Raw genomic sequence first — 16,878 nt, forward strand, 5'->3', positions numbered from 1 at the left:
CTGCATAAATTTTACGTCTGAATTTACACAAATATATATACATACATGTATACAAAATAAATTGAGACGAAATCAGGGATCAAACGTTATTTAAAAATCATCGAGTAACAACTATAACAAACAAAAATTAAACTTTTTTACGTAAAGTTGATAATAACAATAATATTTGGCTTAAAAATACCAGGGATCTTCCTAAAAATACCACACAAGTTGCGAAATTCCCCGCGATAGTGTTGGAAGTCGTGCCACACATTCAGTGCTATCAGCTTGCATTGTACCACCAAAATTGCCTGTAGTCCTCCGAAATTGTCAGGTAAAACGCATTATAGTGATAACCACGATAGCCGTGTCGTCACCAGGAGATCCTCTCGAGAAGCGAGTGCCAGAGCACGGAGGAGAAAGCAGCTGCACTGGGAAACTCCGGTGAAAATGACAAACCTGTGAATTCCTCGAAACTGTTCCTGGTGGGGGTGTCTCTCCTGCTCTCTCCCTCTCTCTCTCTATCCGCTCACCCCTCTCACTCGCTCGCCCGCTGGAAGGAGGGGGATGGACGGTTGATGTTACGACGAGCACCTCAGCGCAGTGTGAATCACGTTTGGACGACCCCAAGGGAACGGCAACCGCGAGAAGCCAGCGATGTACCAGAGTGCCTGCCAGGCGGCCACCACGGGCTCCTGTGTCCCGGGGACTGGTCAGCAGCCGGACAACGAGCGACAGTCGGCGCTGATCGCCCAACAACCCCCCACCGCGCCCGTGGAGCCTGATTACAGTGGCTTCGATATCGTTAAGGCCACCCAGTACGGAGCCATTGCCCGGGTCCGGGAGCTGGTTGAATCAGGCTGGGATGTTAATCAGCCGGACAGCGAAACGGTCACCCTGCTTCATTGGGCGGCCATCAACAATCGGAGGGACATCATCCGGTACTTCCTGGAGAAGGGCGCCACCGTGGATGCTGTTGGCGGCGAACTTAATGCCACGCCCCTGCACTGGGCTACTCGACAGGGACATCTCGGTGCCGTCGTTTTGCTAATGGCCGCTGGAGCAGATCCGAGAATCAGGGATGCGGAGGGCTGCTCCTGCATACACATCGCCGCCCAGTTCGCGCACACCGCTCTAGTGGCATACTTCATAGCCAAGGGCGTGGACCCGGATCTCCAGGATCGAGGCGGAATGACGGCGCTGATGTGGGCAGCATGGAAGGTAAGCTTGGTTTTGAGTTCAACATATTTAGGGGGTATCGCCAAATTAAAAATATTCTCAGGAAATCATGCCACCGACTACTTCCACAGAAAATATAATTTCAATCTTTTGGGAATAATTGAAATTCTGAAAAATAGAAGGCCAGTTCAAAACGTGTGCCACTACTAATGAATTCTTTTTTGTTAAGGTTTGCGCATTGGATCCCGTGCGCTTGCTGCTGACTCTCGGAGCGAATCCCGCCATGGTTGATTATACGCATGGCAACACGGCTCTGCATTGGGCTATCCTGGCTCGCAATGCTACGGCTATTTCCACACTCGTGCTCAAATCGAAGGCCTCGCTGGATGTGCCCAATCTGCGTGGCGAAACGCCGCTAACCATGCTGGAATCCCAGACAGGAGCCATTTGGATAGGGGCGAAGGTGATGGACCGCGTGAAAGAGGCGGCACTCACCTCGCAGCAAAGGCGGTCGCTGCTCTCCAAGCTGCGGCATGATAAACGCCTGAGATGGTGGTCCATGGTGGCCTGCCCCTTTACCGCTTTCTACCTGGCTGGCATCGTATTCACCGTGAACACGTTGTATATTATTAAGTTTTTCCTGCTGGGCTGCTTGTATGCCATATTCCACACGATCGGCAAGGCGCTGTTCGATGAGCACCTGATGGCCCTGCTGCCGCTGAGTGTTTACCTGGCCACCAAGGCATGGTTCTATGTCACGTGGCTGATGTACATCGACGATGCCGTCTCGATTACGGCCACCATTTGCTTCCTGATCTCCTCGCTCTTATTGTGGGTGTGCTTCCTCAAGTCGTGGAAGGGGGATCCTGGTATTATTCGACCTACCAGAGAGCAGCGATTTAAGGTAGGGACTCTGTTTTTTATTAATTTATGTATGCTCATACTCGGCAACTCCAACTAATGCAATATACTCTTTATTTATAACCTCATAGACCATCATTGAGCTGTCGGAGCGGGGTGGAATCGGCTTTGAGCCCGCCTCATTCTGCTCTGGTTGCTTGGTGCGCCGACCCATCCGCTCCAAGCACTGCTCCGTGTGTGATCGCTGTGTAGCGAGGTTTGATCACCACTGCCCCTGGGTGGGCAACTGCATAGGGTTGAAGAACCACAGTTACTTTATGGGATTCCTCTGGATGCTGCTGATTATGTGCGCCTGGATGCTGTACGGAGGCTCTAAGTACTACGTGAATCAGTGCAATGTGCGATTTGATGGTGAGTTTGGCCGTTGAGCCCTCAGAATATTTCTAAAATGGAGTTTACCAACAGACTTTCTTGGTGCCATGCGGGCCATTGGCAACTGCGATGCCTGGGTGGGCTGGGTAATGGGTAACGCCATGCTGCACATGTCCTGGGTGATCCTGTTGACGATCTGCCAGACATATCAGGTGATTTGCTTGGGCATGACCACCAATGAGCGCATGAACCGGGGACGATACCGCCACTTCCAGGCTAAGGGCGGGCACAGCCCGTTCACACGTGGGCCCATCCAGAACCTCGTGGACTTCCTCGAGTGCAGCTGCTTCGGATTGGTACAGCCCAAGCGGGTGGACTGGATGAACTACTACGACTACGATGCGCAAACGCATCAGACCATCGAAAAGGAGCCGTTGCTGAGCGTGGACTGCCCAGATGGGATGGCTGGCGATCACCAGTATGTGTAGGATAAGTCCTATCGGGATGCGAAGACGCTTCAGATGCCCATCGCGCATGTTTAACAACCAAGAACAACCGCTTTAGAAAGTCCGCTACAGCTTTTTCTCTTTCCCAAAAATCCAATCCGTTTCATTTTCGCAACCATTTTGATTGGTCCCCACGGATCTGCTGCAAAAATATATAAACTGCGATTCGCAAAAAAGTATTCAACACAACCAAGACAGAAGCGTCATCGCTGACCGATATCGGATGGACGAGTTGGGGTCCAGGCCCACCGTGGCTACCCTTCACTAACGTACATATTATGAATGTATTACTGTAATTACTCTGTATATTTCTGCGTATTTCTTACTCTTCGATCATAAGCCGAAAGTACACAAAACCTTTTTATCCTTCAAAGTATTTGTATACCAAAAACTTAAATGCAAACGTAAGCAAATGAACACCGAACAAATTTAACAATGCAACCAAAATCAAACCAGAGTTTGTTTGAGCGTGCAATATTCAAGATTCTAATTCACTTACTGAGATATTAACAAATTGTAAAGCGCACACAACAAAAAGGAAACACCAAAAGTTAACTGTCAACGTTTTAACGGATTGCACGGAGGTGGAATCTGAGCGATGTTTGACCTAGGCGGGCTGCTCATTGAAGCATTATCTATTAGAGAAGTGTATAGTTATACCAAAAATTCAGGAATACGCAGTCTTCAGAGCTGACAGCTCTCTAGGATCAACAACTTCGCTTCGGGAACAACACGCAAAGACTTTTCAAATATCACTAATTAATGTGGCAATCGCAGCGAAGACAGTAATTTAATCAATTGATCCCAAGCACTAGCATACTTAAACCAATAATGAAATAATTCTAAATGCGATCCAATTCTAATTATGCACTAGTCTAGTCAGAAAATTATTTAAGTAAAATGTTAAAGTGCAACTACAGCCACAAATTCGATAAATAAATTGCATATTTATATAAACACATATAGCTATGAAATGAACTAATTATAATGTAAAAGGAATTTCAGCAACCTGAGAACAAACCGCATAGCAATGAATAAAATATATTGTAATTGTAACACGTTACTTAAATGCATTTAAATATTAATTCAAACGAAGTCTAAAACCATTTTAATACAAACAATCGCAAAGCAAACATTTTCAACTATGTACTGTACGATATATTGATAAAAACACAACTTTTTCGACGTATTTTGTATTCGAGATTATACAAACGGAAGTGGAGATGAAGGATTTGCTATGAAGTTATATGTTTCAAATCCATTTTGTATATTCCTTTCGCTCACACTGCTAGAATATGAAAGCTTTCAAAAGACTATATAAGCCGAACAAGATCTAACATCAAGCAAGCCCCTAAAAAGCATTGCGCATATTAACGTATAAACTAAGTGTTTTTGGCCTATTTAATAAAGCAAATCAACCCCATTGCCTACATCTTTAGTTTAGCGACTAAGTTCAAGACAAATATATTTAACTAAAGATATATAAATGAATGTATTAAATAGTGTTTAGAACGAAGAAATTGTGAGCTCGATGAGGTGTATGTGTATGTGTAACAATGTGCGTTAAAAACAAATTTAAATAATAAATAGACCTTTATTCCGTATTCAAAAAAGGCAGTGTTTTGAGAGGCTTAACAAAAATGAAAGGCGTCTCAGATTGGGTTTTAATTTGTTTTTATTGTTTGATGACATAATATTGTAGATTTTAAATTTCATTTTTTGTTTTTATTTTTTCTTTTTTTCGACATTGATGCATTACATTAATAGGCTCACTTTAAAAATAGAAGTTCTTCCCTTTTATGATAAATTAAGTGAATGGTCTATCGATTGATTTTTGTTTTGCTTTTACAAAAAGTAAAACATTTAAAAATAGGAAATTTAAACGAGTTCTTGCGGTTTACTGCGATTTAAATTTCGTAATTAGTTGCAATTCATTTTTAGCGTTTCTTTGCCTTAGACTTTTGCAGCGGGTGTAAATGATATACAATACATATATTATTTTAGCATTATTTATAATTTACTTGCTTGATCGCAAAAAATATGAGAATATCGCGCGTTTGCAACGAGCCAATTTTTGTATCCCTCCAATATTATAATTTTAGTTTAGGCAAATAAAAATACAAAGGCTTATGCACTAAATAAAAGAATGGTTGCAAAAGTTAGTTGACAAATACAAGACATTGATTACATATAGAGTAAAAGATTGAAAGAAGTTCTGGACTGGTCTGTGAGCGAATATTGTGTGTGTTTGGATAGCAATAGCGTCTTTTGTATATATAATATATTTATCAGGTGGGATTTCGGCGTGGCCAGCTTGAGCTCAATATATATATATAGTATATAATGATTGATATTTGGTCGGAGTTGAAAGAAGCTATAGGTGTTTTATCGTTTACATTCGTTTCCCGTTTTCACATGCTAACACAGAATACAGAACGAGGCCGAAAGAGAAGTTCATGTCGAAGAAGGGTTAAATTAGACGTAATTATATATTGCAATGCGTTTCATAAGCGCACTTGATAAAAGGGGGAATAAACATAAATCGGTTAAAATATATAGATGTATAATTTTCTTTTAAGCCTAATACAATGTTTTACGACTGCGCTTGGCCGAGTTCCAAAGGCGGCAATTAGAATTTGCGCTAGGACAGTGCGGTATTCGTTATACCAGATTGGATTGGATGTGTGTACAGAACAGGATCGAATGGAAACTCCCGATTTTGGAGCACCGTCAAGCGCAGCCTAAGCGGTTCTTTATATATTAACTACGGACGCGCCGCAGACTTTTAGATGCTTTACAAAGTGGCTTACAGATAGCCCATTTTCACCCTCTTGCAATGCAACTTAGCTCTTTTAAGCGCGGCCCCGCCACTCACAACTGAGAGACATTTCAGGAAACCAGAATGTGATACGATGAAGCCATTTATGGGACAAACCCCATATGCCAACTTGAAAATTTGCCAGTGCCAACGATCAAGAGTGAGTGGGAGACCGCGCTTAAGCTTAATTCTTTAATAAATATACGAAATATTATACATGCCTATGTGCTAGAAACATGTGTAGACACATGCCTTAAATATATATCCATGTATGTATGTATATATAAATTTGTTTTAGTACACGTATTATATATATTGTTTTAGTTTTCTTTTCTTTCTTTCTCCTCCCCATTTTACTCTTATTTCTTTTTGTTTTCCCTTTTTTTAATAAAAAATATATATAAATATAGCTATTTTGAATTTGATTTTATCTCTCTGTTCATATGTATAGTTATCATTTTTGTTTTATGCATTTAAATCTTTTGCTTGCTCAGTTGGTTTACCATTAAATACGCTTAAAGAGTTATGATTATTGGGTAAAAATAGAGGCTTATGCTTGAATTTAATATACCCCTTAGTTGGGGTACCGCAAAACGCAGTAAGCAATTAGCAGTTGTTTAAAAAACACAAAAAAATAATAATTATAATTGGTAGAGCAAAACAAGAATAAATAACAAATGTGCCGTGTAAATTGGGTTCTGTAAAAATTATGTATATCATATAAAACTTATGCTTAGGCCTAGCTGTCGAGCTGGGGATTATAGTTGATAGCAAATGGTAGTTGGTTTCATCTCGTCGCCCCATTTTCATGCGTCCTGGGGTAATGAGTGAACGGTTTGGGAAAGGGATGTTTGTTTGCTTGCTTGTCGGCTTGCTTGGTCTTGTAATATGTATACAATTTATCATATATTTATAAACATTAGTTCCCACTGATGTTACGTATTTTGCAGCAACTCGCTTTGTGGGCTGGGCGGACTTGTCTGCTGCTGGTTCAACATGGTCGGAGCAGACAGAGTGGTTGCCTGGGTAATAACTGTCGTGGCAGAGATGGTCTGTTGCTGCTGCTGCTGATGCAGCTGGTTCGGCGCCTGCTGCAGCTCCTGTGGATGCTGCTGGTTGGTCTGATTGTTCAGCGGCTGGTTCGAATTGCAGAGCACCGAGTAGACGGAGTCAACTTTGCTAAGCTTCTCAAAGAGCGGGATCAGTTCGCGAAGTTCGCAGTCGGTTACATCGTCAAACCAGGATTTCACAGGAACCTTTAATGGGAAATCCAAAATTGAATACGGTGTTTGTATTTTATGAGTTTTTGTTTTGCTTACTGCATTGTCTGGATGAAAGATATAACTGGCTGGTGAATTGTCGACAATGACGATCTTTTGAAGATCCCGTCCCAGACGATTCAGATCCTTTATGTAATTACCCCTGTAAAAAACGCATGATTCCCTAAACAGTCTTGCACGAAACACATTCCACCTGAAATTACGATTGTAACAAGTATTTTAGTAAAAAAAATCCATTGCTTGTCTACAGTATGTGAGTGGCAATTAAGGGAAAATATAACCATAAATATGAATTGGAATAACTGAACTCACTTGTCTAACAGATCGGCGACGGGATCCGCATATTTGGCTAGTGATGCTGTAAACAGAACGCACTCGTATAGTTCGCCCATCTTCTGCAGAAACTCGTCCACATGCGGTCTCTTCAGAACATATACCTGATGTACGGTTCCATCAATCTCTACGGGAACTATGAAATCAGCATTCGGTATGGGCTGGATAGTAGAACAGCAATATAAAATTAACTCAAATGAATATGACGAATACTAGGGGATTATCCAGATGCACTCACCTTAAAACTACTGTGCACTAGGGTCTCATCCAAATCGATCACCATGCACTTTCTGTGCATATCGGTAAGCCTAACCTGAGGTAGTAGGTACCTTTGTTGGTCCGGTAATGGTGGCGGTGTTGTTGAACCATCGATTTGTGTGCCATTCTGGTTGGTTTTCGTTCGGTTTCGTCGCCAGCAGCAAAGCAGAGATTGGAATAATCCTCGCTTTTGTGGCTTTAAGCGATCCACATCGTCTGGATATATAAAAGTAAATAAATAAAAATATGGGCTTAGAAAATATTTCAATGATTGGTGGTCGGTATTATTAGGAGTTAAAGTGATCCTTCCTAAAGAGTGGAATATTATTTGAAGAAATTATACATTTGTATAAATGTACAGTGAAACTGAGATCCCAAATCTGTTTAAGATTTCAGCCACGTTTTTCAAATAAAACAAACTAATTTTCAGCATGTGATGTACCTAAGGCACATCATAAATCTCAATAAGGATAGCCAAATACCAAATACATTCCATCCATACACTCAAATATCATATATTTTAACAGCAATTCCGAGCATTTCCTCGATGACTCCTCCACTAATTTAAACAAAATTCTATCCGCCTCATAAAAACTTCTCGTGCAGTATTTAAGACCCCTAAATACTCGTACGCCCACGATGTTTTCCCATGCGTGCGTATATATTTTCATTCCATTTTCGTCTGGATGTTTCGCCTTGCTTGGATTACTATTTACAGATTGTCAGTTTTGCCACATGATGACATAAACATTGTCTGTTTTGTTTGCAACATTTGCATAATACAAATATAGATCTATTCCAATTTCTATATCTGGTTAATACTGCAGTACATGCAGTGCAGACAATTTGTTATAGTTTCTCGTTTGGCCGCCACTGTGTTTTGGTTTGCGGTTTGTGTTTTTGTGCGAAATTGTTTATAAATAGAAGTCAAAGGCAAAACTAGAAGGCAGCAACACGGCTGCTTGAGGGGCGGGGAAGGGTGTGCGGTTCAGGGGGTGGAAACATGCGTTTAATCGATGGGAAATGCTATAATTGCATACAAACACAAACAAAGTAGGTAGAGCAGGTGAGCGAGTCCGTGTTTTACAGTCCAACATCTTAATTCCCAGAAAACAATTATACATTTTATTAAAATAATAACATACTTTATCATTTTTACTAATTTTGGAAACACCCAATTTGTAAGTGTCAAAGAACAGAAGTGACAAGTTTTCTGCTCAATAAGAATTATATAATTACAACATATATTTATCATAACTTAAAAATGTCGTTTTGCTAGCTCATACAAATTCTTTATAAATGTACACCAAATATATGACAAACAGTTGGAAAGTTTAGGATTTAAGTATTATTGGTATTTCAGAATTATTTATTAATAAAACTCTTTATTTCTCACTATAATTTTCTATTCTACTTGCACTTTCATACCTTTCCGATTCCAGAGCACGAGTTTGGTGCAGCTATCGAAGTTGCACTGTAGCAGATACAGCGAGCAGAGATATAGTTAGTCGAATAGATAGATAGATGGATAGAAGGTCACGGGTTGACCTTTAAGCTGGCTTGAGGTGCGGCCACCTTGGCGAAAAGGGATGAGTGGCTGGCAGATGGGGAGCCAGCGATAGAGGATAGCGAAAATGCGTCCGTCCGCCATTTGCATTGTGTGGCAACAAAAGGAAACAGCAGTCAAACATCACTTAGCAGGGAAAACAAGCTTCAAGTGGGCGATGTGGGTGGGGGCGAAAGGGGGGAGGTGGGGGAGCGTCCTTCTTGCTGGCTAAGCTAGACATAACGGTTCATTGAACCGTTAGCCAAGTGAAAACTGAGCTTAGGATATGTCGAGCATTTTCTTGCGGCGAACCTCTTTTTCACCATACTCTTTTTACACGGGCTTCAAAATTGATGTGCAACCAATATATGTTATAGTTTATATATTTTAAGAAACCCATTTTTGTTTCGTTTGAACTTGGGAGGTAATCGAGTGCTAATAAAAGATTTTTATGGAATTATTAAATAACTGAAAAGGACAACTTTTTTAAGCTGAACAAATAAGTCTTGATATTAAAGAAAACCATTCGTTTGTAGAACGATCTTACAAAATAATTGAAGTCCAATAGAAGTGGCTTTACATGGTCCAAAAATATTAAATAAACTCAGCTAGTAATCCATTTAAATCAAGGAAAAACGTGTAATCTTGCTCGTATGCCGAGTTTCTGAGATCGCAGCTTGCAAGGAGTGGTACAAAGGGTACTTAAATCTAGCGTTACTCTTTCTTGCTTCTTCCTAATGCATTTTTTTGCACATAGAACCCTTGCAAGTGAAGTGCAAATGCACTTGAATATTTTATGAGCGTGTGCTCTTGTTGTAGTTGCTGCTGCTTCGCTAGCATAATGAAAGCTTTTTCCAGCGTCTGGCATTTGTAATTATTAGGCAGGTGAACCACCCCAATCCTCGCAGCCTTCACCCCTTTTCCGCTGCTTTTCCGCTCCTTTTCCGCTCACCTCTCAAGTTTTTGCATACCTTTGCATAAAAAGGGGCCGACAGCCAACGCGAAACACTTAACTTGTTGAAAACTGCTCTGTATCCTGGCTGATTATTGATAGGCAATCTATATTTGGGTCGTCAATGGAGCAACACCTCCAACAAGCAACCAACCATCCAACCAACCCACTCTAATCCGTTCCATTCCCAACACCCACCCCATTCCACCCACATCGCACTCAAATAGGCTTTTGTCCTATTTTTAAGGTGTTTCAAGCAAACCGTCGTTGGAATTGTGTGGGCAGCCGCTTCGCATTCCTCTTGTGCTCGTTTCCAGACATATTTAGATGACCATATTTATAGCTCATTATTGGGCCAACAATCTGTCAAGTCTCTACGAGATTCTGTTTTAATAGACACCCAAATATGGGCCGAAAGTATGCGAAACGAGTCGGTCACGTTGAAATACTTAATATTTTAAATGTCAGGTTGCATTAATTATGGTTACCGCTTACCCTTGAAGTACTTAAACCAAAGTTATATAAAGTTATTAATTTCAACTGCTACAAGCAACAAATGAATAACATATACGCTTCATAATAATTATATGACTTCTGTATAAACTAATACAAATAAAATATTACTGATTGGGTATTCTTACTTTACAAAATTAAATAAAATTATAAGGATTATATATGATTGCCTTATATAAATAAAATGTAAAATTTCTCAAAAAAAGAAAAAAATAAGAACGACAAACCACATTCAATACACATAAATTCAGCAAATAAATCGCAGATTTATGTAAAATATTAAAAAAATAACATGGAGACTAGGACGAGGGCAACTACAATCGGTGCATTATATTATGCAAATGCGATTCCTTCTCCGCCAGACTGTTTAACGGCATTACGCGTCAATTCGGCTTGATCTTCAGGACAACCCGACAACCTACAGCTCCAGAAAATCCAAACCAACTATGTGTATATGTGTGTACATATATCTAGTGATGCGAAACGGCACTGGCCATTCCCAAAGATTTTCTTTTGTTATAATTTGAACATATTTCTGTTCTGTTGGCGGGCAAGGTCTTTCATATGTCAGATAAGCAGGGGGAAACACGTCAGGAGGTATTATTTGATAATTAATTTAAAACAAATAAAAGACAAATTCATAAGAAATCGAGACTATAATTGCCCACATGCCCCACACACAATTGAGTTTTTTATTCGGTTCTTGGCCACAGACGCTTATCTAATCGAAATGTTTGTTATCTGGCAGGGGGCACACCATGATATCATTCTTGCCGATTCCAAGAGCAACAAAAATGCCACACAGTCTCGACCTTCAGCATATTTATGAAGTTTTTTTGTGTTCTGTTTTCTGTTTTTAAAACTTCAAGATAGAGGCAGCTTAAAAGTAAAGCCGTGCCAAAGCAGATGGCAAACAAACTTAATGGCACGTGATATATGTGGCCAAAAAACAAGTGTCAATGGCTACAGTAAATATTGAAAAAGGTAATTTCATCTTTAACTGTGTAAATTACTGATCAATTATTTCTTGTTTAAATATTTAGAAGTACACAGATTTTCTTACTGTGTCGATTGGTACAGCTGCTTTACAATTTACTGAATTTCTTATCTCCCTCGTAAAGATGGCTGTATAATATTGCAGAACCCCAATCCCGCCATTGTTTTTCGGGGGTTGGCCTTAGCTTAATTTTCATATTTTCAAAACTGGTCATGGGCCAAACAAAACTAATTATGGGGCAAACGATTCTAGCTTTCAAATTTAAAAAAACGCTTTTACCAAACCCAGCTTTTTTCCGAGCGCATCTTCCATAAGCTGTTGGCCTTTTTTTAACCCCTATCGTAGTTCAACGAACTCATCTTAACCACGAAGATAAAATCTCCTTGTACAGAACTCGTTGACCTTTATCGATTCAAAAAGGAAAAGCTAAGGCCGTCTTTTTCAAAAGTGTTGCTTCTGTTTCTGTGGGCAATAGTATATAGGAAATAGCATCACACAAATCTTTTGCACGCAGTCCGCTCATCTTGTGCCGTATATAATATTATTTTTCAATAATTAAGCATTGCAATGCATCTGTTCACTGTCTGTTTTGTGTATTTTCGGGCCCATTATGTCGTCATTTAGATACACTTATAGATACAGGCAATATTGTTGCAAGAAAACAATTTTTAAGACATATTTTTTGTCATTTAAAAGAGATTTTGAACACAGATTTCGAAAGTATTTAGTTTATAAACAAGATTCAATAAATATATATCACTCTCGCCGTCTAATTTCTATCGTCAGTTCGTTTAGTGTTCTATTGGAAATTGGGTCTTAATACATTATTTAGCAATAGTTGTAAAATAATCGAGTTTGTTTATACAACCAAATAAATAAATTTCAGCCATTTACCTTCATACTAGTTCATTTTAGATCTGCCAAATTGTATAGTATTGTGTAATAATTGTATAATATAAAATGTTTATACATTTAAATTATAAATATTTCATAATGTACCACACATGTTTATAGTATTTAACGTTACTATTTTTGGTGTAGAGCAATAAATGAAATAATAAAAAAAAAATATATATATTAGAACAAGTGAGATGTTTATGAAATAAAAAGTATAAACATTTCAGCACGCCGCAGTTAAATTTTCAACATTCGGCGCAATCCAGCTTTTCCCATTTTCCGAAATTTGTTTATGTACGAGATCTTTGAACTCAATTCGCACTCTTTAATTTAACATTATTTGGGCTATTCTTAGACTCGCTCAATAAATGTGAAAAATAATAAATTTTTGAGAAAGGGCGTTAAATCGAAGAAAAGCGCGCAGTCTGTGTGTGCGCGAGCAATTTGGCTTTTAAGACCTTGAGAAAATTGAAAAATCACAGCAGTTCAGCTGAGGCGTCTAGAAATGAGATACTAGAGAGCATTTGCGTTTGCCCATAAAAACAATATAGATGTATTTATAAGCGAGGGGAGTTCATGGAGCGGGGAGGGGCCGTGAGGTTGGCGGTATGGCGAACACATATCTATATAAATATTTATACGCGGTGAGGCAAAGCAAAAAGCACTTAGGCGGCGGCACCCACTCTCAAATAAAAAAGAAAAACATATTTCAACTGTTGCTGTTCGCTTGCCGGTTTGGCCTCTATTGTCGTGCTCTTCGCACGCACACGCGCCCCACACACCCACTCGCTCTCACACGAAAAACAGCTGAGATCAGAATAATAGTAGTGGGTTTTCTTGAAAAGCCTGAAAGCGCATCTATTTAGTGCTGATATATATATACAAAACTTTTCTACAAAAGTTCTACAATATCCTATATTTTACCATAATTTTTCTTAGCCAGAATGCACCTATCAGAACAAATTGTCAATGATAATACAATAAAACAAAATAGATAACGATCCTAAACACAAACTTTGTGATAGCAAGTTGGAAATTATTACGTGTTTGTGAGTGTGCTACAGTCTTGACCACAAGTGTTGTACATACAGATACGGTGACGTCTTGCTCATTATCTCACGCTCTCTCAGTTGGCCAAAGCGCAACTAGTAGAAACCGCATAGATCCCTATTTGGAACGTAATGGGATAACTTGATTTCAAGATGTAGGCTCCCAAAGCGATATGCAATATATACATATACATATTTTTAAAGCTGGTGACACATATAGATCGGCGGGCCGATAAAGAAAGACATTTATTTGCGGCTAACTGGGCAGCACAGTCGATCAAAATCAAAATAAAAATCAAATTCGAAATCAAAGCGAGCGAGCGACGTCGATTAGCACCCAACCGCAAATATATTTTTTATATAATATATCAAGTATAGCCCATACATGTGTGTGGACATGTATAAAAGGTGCAGTGGCGACCGCAGATTAGATTAAATTAGTTATTACTTTACTTTAAAGCGTTCATCGCGTTTTTTTCTGCGCTCAGTCAGCCCCGCCCTCATACTGTTTTATTGTTCACTCTCTGCACAAACAAAAAAACAAAATCTTAGGTCAACTACACTTTTTTCATTCATATCATTTCGATATAGGAATAATAGCGAATGCTACGTTTGGTCACGTAAGTGGCACTTGTTTCTGATAACAAAAGTCCGGGTGTTTCATTTAACACCGCTTTAGACTTTTTTTTTTAGTTTCAATAAATACATATGTATCTTGTATGTAAATACATCTAGGATTGTGTATTAAATATAATTTCATTAATCTTTACTTTCGATCTCATTTTCTTGACGTGTACTTAACCCGCTCTCTTTTGGCTCTCACCATTCATTTATTCATTCATTACAACCATATCGCTCGCAACCTTTAAGCTACGCTTTTGTTGTTCGTCTGTTGCTTTGCTTGTTTGTTTGTTTGCATCACTGTAAAAAACACACAACTAGTTTGATTGTGCTCTCTCTCGCTGTCTCTCGCTTCATACCGGTTTTCCTGTATTTTTTCTTAACTTTTTTCTCCGTTTTTTGTGCTGCTTTTTACTGTGCAATTTAATTGGCAGTTTCTATTGTTGGACCCTCGAAAGTAAACATGCAAAGGCAGTTAGGCAGTTAAGCGAATGAAAAAGAAAATAAGATGGGAGGAAAGTAAAGGCTTTCGTGTCGAAATTCCATGACGTCACATGCCCCGAAAGACGTCATCAATTGATTACAGGTGGGAGTGGGCCAGTGGGTGGCAAATGGGCGCTGGGTGGTGGCTGGCTGGCGGCAGAGTTGCAACTGCGTCGCAAAATAATTCAATAACCACAAAGCAAAGCCAGCAAGTGGTTAGATCATTCACAATAGCGAACGAACAAGAAAACACTGTGTGCTGAATAAAAAAAAGGGGGCGAAACAAACACAACAGACAGCCACAACTGGCGCGAAAATAACACTATTATTAAGAATTGTTATTCATCGCAGTGAAAGCCTGTGCAAGACCATTTATTTAAATGTAAACGCACAATTCGGAACATTTATCAATTTTTTGTAAAAAAAATATTTATTTGTAAACCTCTTAAAGTGAATTTCATGGCACAAATAGCACAGTATAGTATAGCATATTAGAGAAACATATTATTTTAAATTAATCTTGTTTTAACACAAAAAAGTGTCTATGAGGTCAAACTTCTAGTCTAAGGTGAAAGTATTGAACAGAAAAATTACAGATATTTAAAATGGAAATTAGATTCTCAATTAAAGAAAAGTAATTGCCACCTAATTGGTTTCAAATTACAGAAAGTACGGCAAACTGGTTACTGTCTTGCAAATAAATAATAGCTAATGATACATTAATTGCATGTTTTTTAACTATATTTCTACAAATTCCAAGCACTATTGTCTATTATCAGTTCTTTTATGGAGTGGTTCCTGTACAAATTAAAAAGGCCAATGCCATTTAACTCGCTGCGACTTTCGGAAAGTACGACACATGTACAACTAACTTATTCCCACAATTATATTGACCGCAATTGGGTGAGTTAGAAAGGTCAGCGGGGTGTTGGGGCTTCTTTTTTGGGGGGTTATGGTGGTTGGTGGGTGGTAAGTGTAAGAACTTCTTGGCAGCGGACAAGTGTCCTTTCGTCTTTGTTGTGACGCCTTTGAGTGATGATGAGTCATAAGGGGAGCTTTATATATATTTATGTACACATGTATATGTATAGTGTCTGTGAGTTTCACCGACTTCCCCAGTTGTACCCCCATTTTTTGTTCTCACCTTTGTCATTGGGATAGCTGGGATAGACGTTCAGTTGCTCGTCGTCGCGGGAAACTTGCGTTATTATTGATGTTGCATCCATTTAAGCACTCGGTTTGTGGCTCCACTTCGCTTAACAGGTTGATAAATCGGATTCGGATTCAGATTCTGATTCAGATCGGTTTCGGATAGGACAGCTGCAAAATGTTGCGCACACATGAGAGATAGAGATACATAGGATATGGCAATTATCGCGAGATGATTCCATGTTTTCTTCGCATATATGGTAAGTGTCATGTAGTATATATGCCATACATATATACATTTACCACGTATATATAGCTCACACACACATGCACCAATTGATAGCCTGCCCCAGACAGTGGAATTTTACAATTACGCTTTGGCCGTCCGTTCGCTTCGTTTTATTTCTCAATGCAAATGGGTTTTCCCTTTGATATTCACCTCGCTATTTATCGCTCTCTCTTTAGCTCTGTTGCACTTTCGCCTCTCGGTTTAAGTAAATTCAAATTTTTCTACGAATTTCAATAAAAAACACTTTCTTTACTTCGCTCTTGTTTTTGGTTGCGCTCATTCTTTTACTTTTTTATCCGCGTCTGCTTTTCGCACACAGCTTCGCAGCGTTTTATTTATAAACGCTCACACAGACACAACACTAACACACACTCTCGCACGCACACTTGCTCGGCCGCTGGTGTTTTCGTTATTTCGCCTCGTTATTTAATTTTTTTTCTAATTTTTGCCATTAATTAATCGCGCAAAATAACAAAACGCGTGTGTACGTCGAAAAAAAGTAACAGGAATAGCGCAAAAAACAAAACGTGTGATTAGTGTGACCGAAGTAGATTAGACACTTAATACTAACGTGCAACGAAAAAGCGGTAACACTTCGTATTTACCGTATATATACCGTATATATACCGAATATATATACCGAATATATATACCGAATATATATACCGAATATATATACCGAATTGGTATACCGAATTGTATATACCGAATTGGTTGAAGAATATAGACTTAATTTCAATGTAGAATTAAATTCTAAATTACTTACAAGAAAAAGGTAGTATTACTTAGAAGGAGC

The 16,878-nt window shown here is 39.2% G+C and overlaps 2 protein-coding genes across 2 annotated transcripts; one reads left to right on the forward strand and one right to left on the reverse strand.

Annotated features, from left to right (window-relative positions):
- Positions 1-209: 209 nt before the first annotated feature.
- On the forward strand, positions 210-4,737 carry LOC6544414 (palmitoyltransferase Hip14). The gene is made up of 4 exons (XM_001973122.3): positions 210-1,200; positions 1,388-2,062; positions 2,151-2,430; positions 2,485-4,737. Exons 1-4 carry the CDS (start codon positions 637-639, stop codon positions 2,877-2,879), a joined length of 1,914 nt encoding a protein of 637 aa, XP_001973158.3. The 5' UTR covers positions 210-636; the 3' UTR covers positions 2,880-4,737.
- A 1,383-nt stretch (positions 4,738-6,120) lies between these two features.
- On the reverse strand, positions 6,121-16,671 carry LOC6544415 (carboxy-terminal domain RNA polymerase II polypeptide A small phosphatase 1). Its single transcript, XM_001973123.3, has 6 exons — positions 16,233-16,671; positions 15,789-15,964; positions 7,567-7,802; positions 7,308-7,489; positions 7,035-7,188; positions 6,121-6,971 (listed from the first exon to the last, which is right to left on the reverse strand). The coding sequence occupies exons 2-6, from the start codon at positions 15,868-15,870 to the stop codon at positions 6,651-6,653; spliced, it is 975 nt and encodes a 324-aa protein (XP_001973159.1). The 5' UTR covers positions 15,871-15,964; positions 16,233-16,671; the 3' UTR covers positions 6,121-6,650.
- Positions 16,672-16,878: the final 207 nt, after the last annotated feature.

The sequence above is a fragment of the Drosophila erecta genome, unplaced genomic scaffold (genome assembly GCF_003286155.1).
Source record: "Drosophila erecta strain 14021-0224.00,06,07 unplaced genomic scaffold, DereRS2 tig00000021-arrow-pilon, whole genome shotgun sequence".
Lineage (NCBI taxonomy): Eukaryota > Metazoa > Arthropoda > Insecta > Diptera > Drosophilidae > Drosophila > Drosophila erecta.